This window comes from Crassostrea angulata, chromosome 4 (genome assembly GCF_025612915.1).
Source record: "Crassostrea angulata isolate pt1a10 chromosome 4, ASM2561291v2, whole genome shotgun sequence".
NCBI classification, from domain to species: domain Eukaryota; kingdom Metazoa; phylum Mollusca; class Bivalvia; order Ostreida; family Ostreidae; genus Magallana; species Magallana angulata.
In genome coordinates, this window is record NC_069114.1 from 5,853,448 (window position 1) to 5,867,212 (window position 13,765).

At 33.3% G+C, this 13,765-nt stretch overlaps 1 protein-coding gene across 2 annotated transcripts in view; it reads right to left on the minus strand.

Annotated features, from left to right (window-relative positions):
• LOC128180154 (RNA-binding protein FXR1-like) overlaps positions 1–13,765 on the minus strand; it is a 25,480-nt gene continuing 11,715 nt past the window's right edge. For both annotated transcript variants that reach the window (XM_052848045.1, XM_052848044.1), the window contains exons 12-18: positions 12,258–12,344; positions 11,877–11,980; positions 11,563–11,669; positions 10,195–10,386; positions 9,704–9,763; positions 9,440–9,547; positions 1–3,405 (exon numbers count right to left, since the gene is read on the minus strand). In XM_052848045.1, coding sequence (XP_052704005.1) covers positions 2,888–3,405; positions 9,440–9,547; positions 9,704–9,763; positions 10,195–10,386; positions 11,563–11,669; positions 11,877–11,980; positions 12,258–12,344 — 1,176 coding nt within the window. In that variant the 3' untranslated portion in view covers positions 1–2,887. The remainder of the gene's footprint in view (positions 3,406–9,439; positions 9,548–9,703; positions 9,764–10,194; positions 10,387–11,562; positions 11,670–11,876; positions 11,981–12,257; positions 12,345–13,765) is intronic.

Below are 13,765 nucleotides of genomic sequence, written 5' to 3' on the forward strand. Positions count from 1 at the left end.
CAATCTTAGCAATGTTTTATTAAAAAAGAAAAAAAAGAGAGAATAATTCGCATTGGATGGAAGGAAAACTACAAATGAATGGCCTAGAATGAGAAATAAATTAAGAAATGTCTGCAATCTTGCAATAAATTCACCTCACAAACTAAACTTAAGATGTCTACCACACACTCCATTCAGAGAATACAAAAAGCAGTGTTAACAACCTCACTAGTGATTTCAACATTACAAGTGTAATCAATTGCAATCATGTAATAACAATGTAACAAATGAAACAACTTGGTAACTGTACAAAACCCTGGGGTCTTGTAACAGTAAATACCCTCTGGTATAAACAGGCAGCCAATATACAATTACACACAGCCAGCCATTTGCTTTGAAAAGTTTGTTCACTAACAACTAAGATTAAATAACAACTAAGACAGTGATATGCTAATTTTTAAGCAGTTCCAATGGATGAATTTGAGATATATTTGTTGGGTACTGCATGAGTTAGCTGCCCTTGGCAGCATGAGTTTATCTCAACATTTATTCCCAATTAATGCCTTTCTAAGACTATTTTTTCACTTGAATTTAAAAACTACAAAATTTACAAATGATATTGCCTATGTCTGTACATTTCAGGTATTATACATGTATACTGGAGTATATCATTCATGCATTGTTAAGCATATTGATTTTAAGATGGTGAAGCATTATATACATTTAGTTAAACACATTGATCTTAACATGCAGAAGAATGAACTGACGGATTTCGACAAATATATGCTTAAGCATAAATTGACCTACTTTGACATTGACCCATTTTGATCTTGATATTACATGCATATCAAAAGCACAAATCAACCTATTTTGATGCATCAATTTCATTATGTTGAAGCATGAATCAACTAACAATGTTACATTGAATAAAATACATTTGAACAAATATTTTTTTTTTTTCATTTGAAGTTCCTGATAAATGTATCAATTAAACGATAAATGTATCAATTAAACTAATGTATATTAAGTAGAGTATACAAATCATGAAGAAGTCAATACTTATATGAAAAATATAGATTCAAATAATTCATCAATCATTCTACAATAACTTCATTGACCTCAAATTTAAAAGAAAAAAATAACAGTGCATTGTCTTTGGTTTGGAAACATTTCACACAAACAATTTAATAGAAAGGTCATGCATGCAAAATTACACCCCAAAATTATCAACTCTTTGTTTGCACAGAGGTTTTGTGAAAAAGTATACATCAACAAGACTTTAGTATGAAATGAAATGAAATCATTCTTTTTACTAAAACAAACCATTTCGAGTTTAAACACAAACCAAAGTTTTATCAGTAGAGAGTACCATGTTGATAGACACTGTTCATCACAGATCAACAAATATTTTTCTCAATTCATGCATCAAATGTAAGAAATTTCACATGTTTAGAAATAGACAAGGTCACAGTTCAAGGTTAATAAGACAAGTTTATGGTCAGATTTGGCTAAGGTGACCTTTATATTCTATAATATGGGTAATTCATTTTTTATCTACATTTCAATCAACAATAAACAGTAGAGAATGCACACAGCTTTCACATTTTTGGTTTCCCATAAAGACAAAGCAAAATACATTTACAAGTCAAAACTAATATGAATACATTCTTCTTTTTTTTGGTTTAATGGTAAAAAAAAAAAAAAAAATGAAAAATAACATGTCTAACATAAGTCACAAAACTTGTGCCTCAAATTTCAATACATCAATCAGGAAAATTTTCTTTAACACATTAAGTGTCTGGAGAAAACAAGTTTGAGTAGAATTCGGTGCAGTTATTATCATTTTGTAAAAATATACCCACGGTGTACCACAACATCCATCTTTGTACAAAAATAGGACCCCAATCTGAAATAGTTTGAATAGGAAGATTATTTATAGATGATTGTCAATTCTGAATCTGTGTGTGTGTAAACAATCAAGAAAAGCTGAACAGATTGAATTTAAAAAATAAAAGTTTGTGAATCAAATCACTTTCTCCACCAGCTTTAAATGCATATTCATGTACATATGTTGACACCCATAATCAAGATTTAAGAGCTTGACATCTAACTGTTGAAAGGGTTTTTTTTAAAATCACTTTTTATGATAAAGGTGTAATGTGTTTTTCAAAATCCATAATTGGAAACAAAGAAATTCCATATATTTTTCATAAAAAGATAAATGTTTATCATGTTTATAATAATTTCAGCTGTGCCACTATGAAAGTGCAAGACTTTTAATAATTTTTTTTACTCTTTTTGGACAGATCTGACATAAAATATAAAAACAAAAATTATCTTAACATGTATCATGTGTATAGTAAAATATCAGCAGTCTTACTTTCATTCAGTGTCACAAAAGTCACAACTTCCATGAACACCATAACAGTATCATTGTTTCTTAAAAGTTGATAGCAATTCAAAAATAATTCAAACATTTTACACATCATTTCTACAAAATATGAATTAACAACTTATTATGCAAAAACAATACATATACACATACTTTGGGACAGAAATTAATTCGAGTTAAAAAAAAAAAATGGAATTCCACAGGTTCAGAGGATAACTCACAAATATCATTTACGTGACGGAACAGTCTTTTGTCTCTTCTCTACATGAATTAATCTAACAAGACAGCAAGTCCCTTGGTAGACGTAAGGACAAATATTGCATAGCAAACATGGCCTCCCAATCAGGAGGACAGGAACCACAAACTGTAAACAATGTCTCATCTGGTTAATCTAGGCAACAAAGCGTTCTCCTGTGGAAGGAGGATAAAAAGGTACATACGAGTAGATGGCATGCTCAACTGTAAGAGCTAAAAATACTACTAATCTCGTCAGTTAAGTATCTCCATGGCACTTTGTTACTCTCCGTTGACCATCTGCTCCTTTGGTTTAGTACTAGAGGTTGGTTTACTACTAGCGGTTGGTTGACCACTAGCGGTTGGTTTACCACTAGGGGTATTGTTCTTGTTTTTAGCCGCTTTGGAGTCGGATTCCGACCCACTCGTCCCGTTCCGTGCTGAAGCAGAGTACTTGGGCGCAGCAGGTTTCCTCTGTTCCCTGGGCGGGGCTGAGCCTGGTTTCGGGCTCGGTTTACTTGACTGGCTGCTAGACTTTGCACTATTAATTCTATCAGAGTTATCTTCCTTGGACAGTCCAGGCGGTTTGGATTCAGGCTCAGTTTTAACTTTTGAGGGTTCAGTTTTCACTGAATTCACAAAGTTTGAGGAAGAGTCATTCTGAAACTGCGGGGGTCGGCCCCCTGAGGGTCGGTAATTTGATACACTATTGTCTGTTTCCGTCCCCGAGGCAGCACTACCGTTACCATAGGGACGGTTTCTATTCTTTCGTCTTCTCCTGGGCCTCTGATCTCTTTGGTCTACAGAGAAAAAAAAAAAACGCTTTTCAATCTGTATATCTAGAAGATATCGTATATCATTTCATTTTTTTTATTAGGATGAAAAAAAGAAAATGTAATGAATTGCGTCTACATTTTAGTAAATCAATGTAAGTATTTACACTATTATATCGTGAATATATTTACATTATTTACATTCCAATATTCCAATATTTACATTCCAAATATTTTTTGCATGTAAAGTGTGTGAAAAGATACTGCAGTTATAAGACTGCTAAAAAAAATTGAAAATCTGCCAATTTTTATCAACCTCTAATTTTTTGGTAAATACCAAGCCCCTTTTGTTGTTGTACCTGTAAGAAGATTTTTCTCTATTCCTATATACCCCCCCCCCCCCCCCCCCCCCACATTTCATGGCCCCATTTTTCTCTAGGGAATCATGGTTTCATCAGACTTAAATCTGCATAACCTTTGCTTTCACACTAAGTACTGAGTTTTGAACCGAACACTTTCCCAGAATAGTTTTAAAGATTTTCTCTTTATATTCCTATGTAAAAATTCAAACCGCCATCACGGTCCCGCCCTACCACTAGGGACTGTGATTTTGCAAACTTGAATTTACACTACCCGAGGATGCCTCTACACAAGTTTAAACCCTTTCTGGCCAAAAATTCTTTAAAAAGAAGATTTTTAAAGATTTCCTCTATATATTCCTAAGTAAAAATTCATCCCCCATTGTGGCCTCACCCTACCCCTTGACTATTATTTAAACAAACTTGAATCTATATGATCTGGGGATGCTTCCACTCAAATTTGGGCTTTCCTGACCTAATAATTTTGAGAAGAAGACTTTTAAAGATTTTCTCTATCTATAAAAATTCATCCCCCATTGTGACCTCGCCCTACCCCAACGGACCATGATTTGAACAAACTTGAATCTACACTTCCTAAGGATGGTTACATGCCAGTTTGAGATTTCTTGGCCAAATATTTTTGAGAAGAAAATTTTTAAAAGATTTCCTCTATATATTCCTATATAAAACTTGATCCCCCAATTGTGGCCCCACCCTACCCCCGGGGACCATGATTTGAACAAATTTGAATCTATACTATCTGAGGATGCTTCCACTCAAATTTGAGCTTTCCTGGCCTAATAGTTTTTGAGAAGAAGATTTTTAAAGATTTTCTCAATACAGTTAAATATCGATATCTCGAAGTTCGGGGGACCACGGAAAAACTTCGAGATATTCGGGTGTTCGAGATATCCGAAGTCGAAATTCTTCGACTCCATTAGCGTTTTTGTTTTTGTCCTGACATGTTAACACAGGAAGTCCTTATATGCACTATAATTTGAGAACCGGTATGAACGGAAAAAAAGACGGAATATTGAAACGATGTTTTATTTATAGACATTTATAGACATTGCACATATACACTTAAATAAGAATTTATATGAAACGTTACAATTATTTTAAATAACAGTTAATCAAACATACAAGCATAATGTACATGTATACATGCTGTGTTGAGACATGTTGTTGAATGATGTACAGAATTCTGTACCATCTTTCATAGCCAAAGACAAATGTGTTAATTGTTTGATTTTTGTTCACATTAGAAATAAAATTTGTTATATTTAAATCAGCGCGTTGGTAATTTATTATGATTTAGTGTGTGTTATTAAGGTCTTCCGTTTCCAACGGAAGACCTTATTGTTTTCGTTCGGTTTCTTTTTCCCTATTATTATTATTTTTCTTTTTTTTTCTTACAAATTTTGTGCACGCGATTTCTCAAAAACGGCTCGACCGATTTTCATGAAACTTTCAGATCTGATAGATAGTCATCTGAACCTTATAGGTTTTTGATTTTATTGATGACGTCACTTCCGTTTTTGAGAAACTGACGTTTTAGCGATTTTCAGAGGGGTGGCTTGTCCCTCTAAGTTCTCCTAAACTATAAAAGATATTGAGTTCAAACTTTCAGGGATAGTAGACGAAAGATTGTAGATTTGTAATTCTATTTTCATTTTGATCTAGCTTTAAAGGCGCCGAAGCTCGCCTGGACCCGAAAATTGAGATGAAAAAAACGTCGTAATTTTTTGTGGTTTTCTATGATAATCTCTTTTCTGAAAAATATTTTGTTAAAACATGTAATGTAAAAATAGTTTTTATTTACAAGACCTTTCTTTTGAAATCAAGAAAAAGGGGCTGGCCCCTCAAACAAGGGGACTAAAGGGCTCTAAATTCTTTTATCTGTAGCCCTTTACTGAACGATATTTTGTGAAATGTTATAGAAGGAAATATGTTTATCTCACAGTTATGTATCTACGCAATGTAATGATTTTATTATGTGTTACGTAATTAAGGGTTTTTAGGGGCCGAAAGTCCAAAATTTCGATCACCCATATCTCAGAAAGGAAAACTATTTTGAAATGCAGTACAGAAGAAAAGTTGTTCAAAATGATGTTCTTAACAATATGCAACCTTCAAAATTTCGTTAAACGGCCCCTAAAAGGAGATAAGGGATCGGCCCCTAAAACATTCTTTCTCATATATCTCCAGAACGGTAACAAATTTATAAACACTTGTTGAACAAAATGTGTTTAGAATTAAGTGACCTTTTATTTGATATCAAGAAAAAGGGGCTGGCCCCTAAAATTAAGGAACCAAAGGGCTCTAAAGTCTTTTATCTATAGCTCTTTACTGAGGGATATTTTGTAAAATGTTATAGAAGCGAATATGTTTATCTCACAGTTATGTATCTACGCGATGTAATGATTTACGTAATTAAGGGTTTTTAGGGGCCGAAAGTCCAAAATTTTGATCACTCATATCTCAGAAAGGAAAAATATTTTGAAATGCAGTACAGAAGAAAAGTTGTTCAAAATGATGTTCTTAACAATATGCAACCTTCAAAATTTCGTTAAACAGCCCCAAAAAGGAGAACGGTAACAAATTTTTAAACATTTGTTGATATAAATGTGTTTAGAATTAAATGACCTTCCATTTCATTTCAAGAAAAAGGGGCTGGCCCCTTAAATTACTGAATCAAACAGCTCTAAAGTCTTTAATCTATAGCGTTTTACTAAGAGCTATTTTGTGAAAGGTTATTTAAGCTGAATTAGGTATTATACGCTTATATATCCTAACAATATAATTATTTTCTCTTGCGTTACCTAATTAGGGTTTTTTAGGAGCCAGAGGTAAAAAAGTTTAATCTGTTCTATCTTAGTTTGAAGAAATGCAAGTATTTAAAAAAGCAATATAAGAGAAGTTATAAAATGCGATACAAAAAAGCATTAGTTCTTCACTCTTTTCCATATCATGTTTTTTTGTCGAAAATCAAAGTCGATGACGTCAAATTTCCTTCTCAAAATCGGACGGAAGACCTCCTTGTTGCTCGCAACGAGATCGTGTCTAGTTAAATATATATTTGGTATATTATTCATTAAGTAGAAGTTCACTTTGATCATGCATCGATATCGATTATATGATAATTTACGCTGCGCTATTTGGTAATTGAGTGACCGTGAACTTGTTTGCTTTATAAGTAGCGTGCATCATTATTCATATTATCGGTAATGTTAGGGGTGCTTACTTTTGGGAGCTGTGAACTTGTTTGTTTTATCAATCACCGGAGTATATACCCATGCTGTTATAATAATTACCGTGTCATCGATAGCTGCACTGGCTAAGCGTGGAGTTAATAGACTATCAGTCTTGAGAAAAGGTGTGAATTGCCGCGGGCGAGAATAACGAGGACACGACATGCGGGGTGCGATTAGCAGACCGGAAAATTGACTTCACTTCTACACTACCTGAGGATGCTTCCATTTTAATTTGAGCTTTCCTGGCCTAATTGTTTTTGAGAAGAAGATTTTTAAAGATTTACTCTGTATATTCCTATGTAAAACTTGATCTCCCAATTGTGGCCCCAGCCTACCCCCGGGGATCATGATTTGAACAAACTTGAATCTACACTACCTGAGGATGCTTCCATTTCAATTTGAGCTTTTCTGGCCTAATAGTTTTTGAGAAGATTTTCTCTATATATTCTTATGTAAAACATGACCCCCCTATTGTGGCCCCACCCTACCCCCGGGGACCATGATTTGAACAAACTTGAATCTACACTATCTGAGGATGCTTCCACTCAAATTTGAGCTTTCCTGGCCTAATAGTTTTTGAGAAGAAGACTTTGGTTCAGGTGAGCTAAAAAAGGTTAAGTTTACAATACAATAAGTTGTTAAAGTTGGTTTCTGGAAGAAGAGACTTTGAAAATGTTCTTAATAAATATTGACAATTTTTTTACTTTTTTAATCTTTAGTTTTTAAGATCTGTGTACAAACATAGAATTGTGAGCAAATCTCTGTATCTTGCTTATAATTCGAAGCTTAACACTCAAATATCGTTAGTAAATAGATATTGTAAACAATTAAAACACAAGAAACATGCACTATAACAAATAAAGAACACAATTTATTTTTTCGAAATGAATCATATATATACATGTACATGTATATACCTACATATTTCCGACAGCGATATCAAACTCTATTTAAACTGAATAAACTCGAGAAAATGCCGAGCATCTCAACAAAACCTATTGCATTAATCTACCATTACACAAAATATAATGCCGAATTACCGATATAATGAATTGTATTTCAGTACTTTTTTGATACATCAGATTTTGCTTAATTTGCGCAGGTAAACAGTTAACTGTTTGATTTACCGAAGTCTCTGTTTGATTTGATACGTAAAAATCACGAAATACAGACGATAGTTCCCAGGTTACAAAGCTTAAATAATGAAAACGAAACGAAAATCAGAACAAGCTAACACCAACGTCATGTGTGAAAACTGTCAACGCATTGAAATATTTAGCCTCAATTTACTTCACAAAATCGGCACCAATATATTTTGCATGTTTCAAAAATTTCCCTTCATTCGCGAACTGTTGCACAACAAGCAAATTCATCATAGTCAGATCGACCCTTTTTCGTATAATGTCATGGCTGCTTTAAACAAAGAACCTCGTTTTAGATGTATGGAATACAAGTCTTGGTAAAATGGGTATGCAAACCCGGGCCGTGGCAAAATAAAAGCCAAGGCAGATCGGCAATCGTCAATTCCAAATCAAATTATTTTGCAGCAATATTTACAGCAAATACAAATATACTGGTCCATCAAATATCCTGAAATTTTAATGAGATTGGCAGATTAATAACTGCCAATCTTTTGTTTTGCCCAGGCCAAGTCTTGTCTACCCATTTTACCGGATGCCGAATCCAAAGCTATTAAACTGATTGAAACACGCCTTTCCTTTATTATTATTTTCGTAATAACTCAGATTTGAAACAGAATTATACCTTAATTTTTGCAATTTTTATTTCCCTTCCCATAAGGATAATTTATGCTAAACTACGTTGAATTGGAATCAGTAGTTCTTGAGAAGAAGATTTTTTAAAATGCACCCCCCTTTTTCTACAGTTTCAAGGTTTTCTTCGCTTTGAATATAGATCGGACTTTTATTTCTGCAATTTATATTCGCCCTCCCATAAGGATGCTTTGTGCCAAATTTGGTTGAAATTGGATAAGCGGTTTAAGAGAAGAAGTTCTAAATGTAAAAAGTTTACAGACGGACAGACAGACGGACGGACGGACAGACAGACGGACAGATGGACGACGGACAAAAAGTGATCAGAATAGCTCACTTGAGCTTTTAGCTCATGTGAGCTAAAAATGTAAATATAATTTTTTGAAAGATACAGTCTCATAACTGCAGCGGTGTGTGCATACAAATTTTCATAACGCGATAGTGCGCGTTACTCAATTTGTTGCAATTATGAGACTATTTCTTTGAAAAAATAATGATTCAATGCTTAAATAATTCTATATAAGTTTATCAAAATATCAATATCCCTATTTGTGTGGTAAACTCTAGCTTAACTGGAGAGTGTTCTCATTGACTTATAACATGATGTATACTAGAAAAGAGAAAGGCCCCTCTCCATCCTAATATCAAACTCTAGACTTGTCCCTGTGTCACCCACCATCTTGGTCCTGACTGGTGACGCTGGCGTTGTCTAATACTGTATCGTCGTCATCCGTCATCCTCCGCCGCGAACGAAAGTCCCGTGATTCATCTGTATCGTATGCCACTGAAATGACAAGGATGAGGGTTGATATATGTCATCATCTGAACTCTACTTAGTATTCAAGAATGACATTTTAAAATTTAAGAATTAGTATCCTTTTTAAAACAAAGACTGATTTAGTTGACGACAGACAAGACATAAATGAAGCATGCCACGTACTATATCTGCTAGTGGAATAACTGGGTCTATCTGATCTATATCGACGCTGATCGTAAAAATCTGTCAAAAAATAAAAGGCATGCAACAGTTACAATCAAATTAACATTCCAAAGCAAAGCTTCTACGGATGTGCTGAAAAATTAAAATCAATTTGATATTATAAATGTACAGCATACATTAGGAAAATGAAGAAAATGTTAAGATACATGAGATGTTTTTAAGAAGTATCAATGTTAAAATATCTTGATCGGATGCTTGACTAATGAATAAAATTATGTTGATGAATCATGATGATGAAATTCCTCCTCATGAAAATATTAGTTGACCAGATGAAATACACTTATTTAGTACAAGGAAAAACAAAAATTAACATACAATGTGATATCTTCTACAGCTAAAAAAAGAAGGGATTAAACTAAAAAAATAAACAATTAAAAACCAAAAATAAAAAGCTTCAATTTGCAGCTGACGATCATGGTCGATTTCTGTACCTGATGACCTGTTGGAGGAGTAGCCCGATCCCCTGGGGTACCTGCCCCCTCTCCCCCGGGGCCGGTATCCCCCACCACCTCCCCTCGGTCCACGCCCGGTCAGGATACTGTCTGTGTAATAGCCCGACTGTCTGTTGTCCTCAGCGTTCATTTCTTCTGACCAATCAGCGATAGGGACAGGGGAGGACTCATCTACAGAACACAGTCAGCTTTGGTCAATATAACTTGTACTTGTTCATGAATCAGCATCAACATTGTTAAATTAAATTAACAAAATAAGTTATTATAAAAACATTATAAAGATAATGGTAATACTCATAATTTGTTTCTGATTTCAAACAAACATTCAAATTCAAAGTATCCATTCAAATTTCATAAAAATTCATATCATACAATTGGATACTTGATTCATACTTATATTTTTTGGGAGAAATAAACCTAACTCAGTTTATAGTGAATATCTATCAATCCCTCGGGTGAAAACAACTCCATTATATTGTACATCATATCATACATTTTAAGTCAACCACTTTAAAGTTTCGTCTACCGCCTACCGCTTTTATTAGAAAATTTACCCCTTTTATTAAAAAATCTACCCCTTTTCTTCAAAATATGTTCCTTGTTTTGATAGACAGCCATTTAGGAAGCCATTGTGGTCCAACAATCTCATCGAGTTCGAAATAAACATGTGACTTTGAATCGGAGGCACACAAAGGCTTTTTTAAATCGGGTGAATGATAAGTTTTCAAGCATGTGTTTTACATTGAACAATGAAAAAAGTCATTTCCTGTGATTATATTAATTACAAGAACATGTTGATATTATACTCGCCAAGGAAAAAGAGGGCTTTGCAATTCCACATGTGGCTTTAATGATGAATATGTTATAACTTGGCAATTACAGTTAAGGTGACTTGCATTTTATTGCAACGCTGCATGATTTTAAATACGAATTTAAACATTGATTTTGATTTTGAAAAAGAATAAACAATGTCCTTCTAGTTCTTTCTTCTCTTACATGTTAAATTTGGGAAATTTAGCCTATCAATACTGGACAAAGGCAATTGTGAAAGTCTCTGCACTCAAATATTTTTTTCCTCAAAAAAAATAACTTCATCAATTTGATATTAATTGACTGCAAACTTTTTTTATTGCATGTGTTGATGTTACTAAATTTCAAAAGTCTTTTAAAAATTTAGTTTATATTGTTAATTACTAATCAGAAACCCTAACTACATAAAGAATACATTAAATCTACACAAAAAGGCAGTGCAAAATGCTATCGCTTTTTGGTTCTAAATTTACCATCCTTTCACTACTGGAGGTTAACATGTATGATCATATAAGATAAACTCCCATTGGTCCCTACCTGTGTTGTAAGTGCGTCTCTCATTGGCCCATCTCCTCCCACCTCGGCCACGCCCCCTTCCTGTTCCTCGCCTCCCGCGGTCATCAGAAGACGGCTCATTACTTCCCCTGAAATCCACAAAATAATTCAATTAAACTTCAAATTTCTGATAATAAAAATTTTACTTATCTTTCACAAAACTTTTTTGTTTAATATAAAAGTTACAAATCTAATAGCAACTCATAATAGCATTTAACAGTGTTAATGACAAATTATAATTAACTGATTTATATCAGATTTGCCAGTATCTAAATCGTCAATGCTGATGTACTGACCTCCTTTCTCTTGGGGGTGGGAAGTAGGGTCCCGCCTGAGGTCCCGCTAAACTCTTCAGCTGTTGGTCGATTTCTAACTTCTCCAGTCGTAGCTTCTCTACCTCCTACAAAACGTGGTCAAAAAAATATAAACAATAAATTAAAATGTACAATCATAAACATATACAATAAATAAATGGAATTTGCAATGGGAAAATTGGTTGTTATAAAATAAATACTTTTCCTAACTATGTAAACATATCAAATGTGCATGAAAGAATAATTTGTTGATTTCGTCGGACTTCCCCCTTGTTCAATGAGAGAAGTGAGCATCAGATCATTTGTAGTCTATTGAGAACCAATAAGGTTTACAAATATTTCATAAGAACAGAATACATGTACCTTTAAATGGTCCAAGTTGTACTCTAGCAAGATTTTGGCATTTCCTGTACTCTCTTGTGTCCCAACAAATATAAAAGGCACTTGTCCCTGAAAAAGAGACCAAATATAAGATTAGGCTACTGGTATAACTGGAAGGTTAGATATATTGTCCAAAAGATCAGTGAGATATGTCCAGTCTGAGATATCTTGGCAGGAGGAAGAGATACAAAGAGTATAGGTGTTTATGTCCCTAATAATCCTGAAACCTGAGGCCCACTCTCAGATTGTAGGGGTAAGGGTTGAAGAGAGAGGATGTGAGCTTATCACTGTATAAAGTCTTTGATGTCTTGGAGTCTTTTTATGTATTTGCGAAGTAAAAATCAAATGAAGTCATTGTGGGTTTTTTTAGGGGTGGGGATGGGGGTCTTAAGGAGTATATCCTATCAGTGAGCAAGTTGAAACCATTTAAATTAAGATCCACAGTGTATGAAATAAAAAAACAACTTTTTTCTTTAAATGTTTCTTATTTTTTTTATCCAAAAGCCATGCATATAAAAAAGATCAGCTTTTTTATGCATGCAAAGCAATAGAATAAACGATTAAAAAATGGTTATAAAAGAACAAAAAGCAAACAGAAAAGGGTAACTCTATGTATTCTGTACTGTAAATTAGGACCCAAAATTCAAATATACATACATGTCATAAATACTATATTTATCATATATATATAAAAGGAAATTATTGTTCATATTCCAGAAATCTTCATATCAAACTTCGTGTTTGAAAAATATTTTCCATTTAGTGATAACAATATTACCGGTAAATGTTTTTATAGGAGTGGTAAAACTTAGAAAAGTTACTAGTAGAAATGTTAGAATTCATCCAAAGCTTAATGCATGTTACAGTGTTAGAAAATCATTAAATGCATTTGAAATTTGTGAAATTTTAATGTGAAATAATGCAAGATCCATCACATGGGTAGAACACAAAAAGAAAAACAAACTGACACATCAACTCAAAGGGAGCATGAAACTGTAGAGAACAAATCATTCCGAACCGACAAGACGCTCCAAAGCAAGACACATGTGACAGTATTCAATATCTGTTCAACAAGGCCATTTAGAGAAATTAAAATTAGATTTTTGTAAAAAAAAAAAAAAAAAAAAAAAAAAGAAAAAAAAAAAAAAAGAAATTTTAAATAACCCTGATAAAGAAAAGAAGCTCATTTATCAGAAAAAAAAAGACAATATCATATTTGAATAAAAATTCAATTTTGGAAAGGATGAGTGTCAGTTTTATAAAGATTTACAAAATACAAATTTCAGACAATTTAATTTAGCACAGTTTTGCACAAAACCGATACATTTTATTCACACCCATTTCAGCTGCACAATAACTCACAAGGCATTAGTTATTAGAACTGAAAAACAACATGCTCATCACTGTTGGCTTTTGTTTCATATACATGTATTTTAATATCTTTTTTCCAAAAAAAATAAATCTCAAAGATACAATAGTTAAAACCAAAC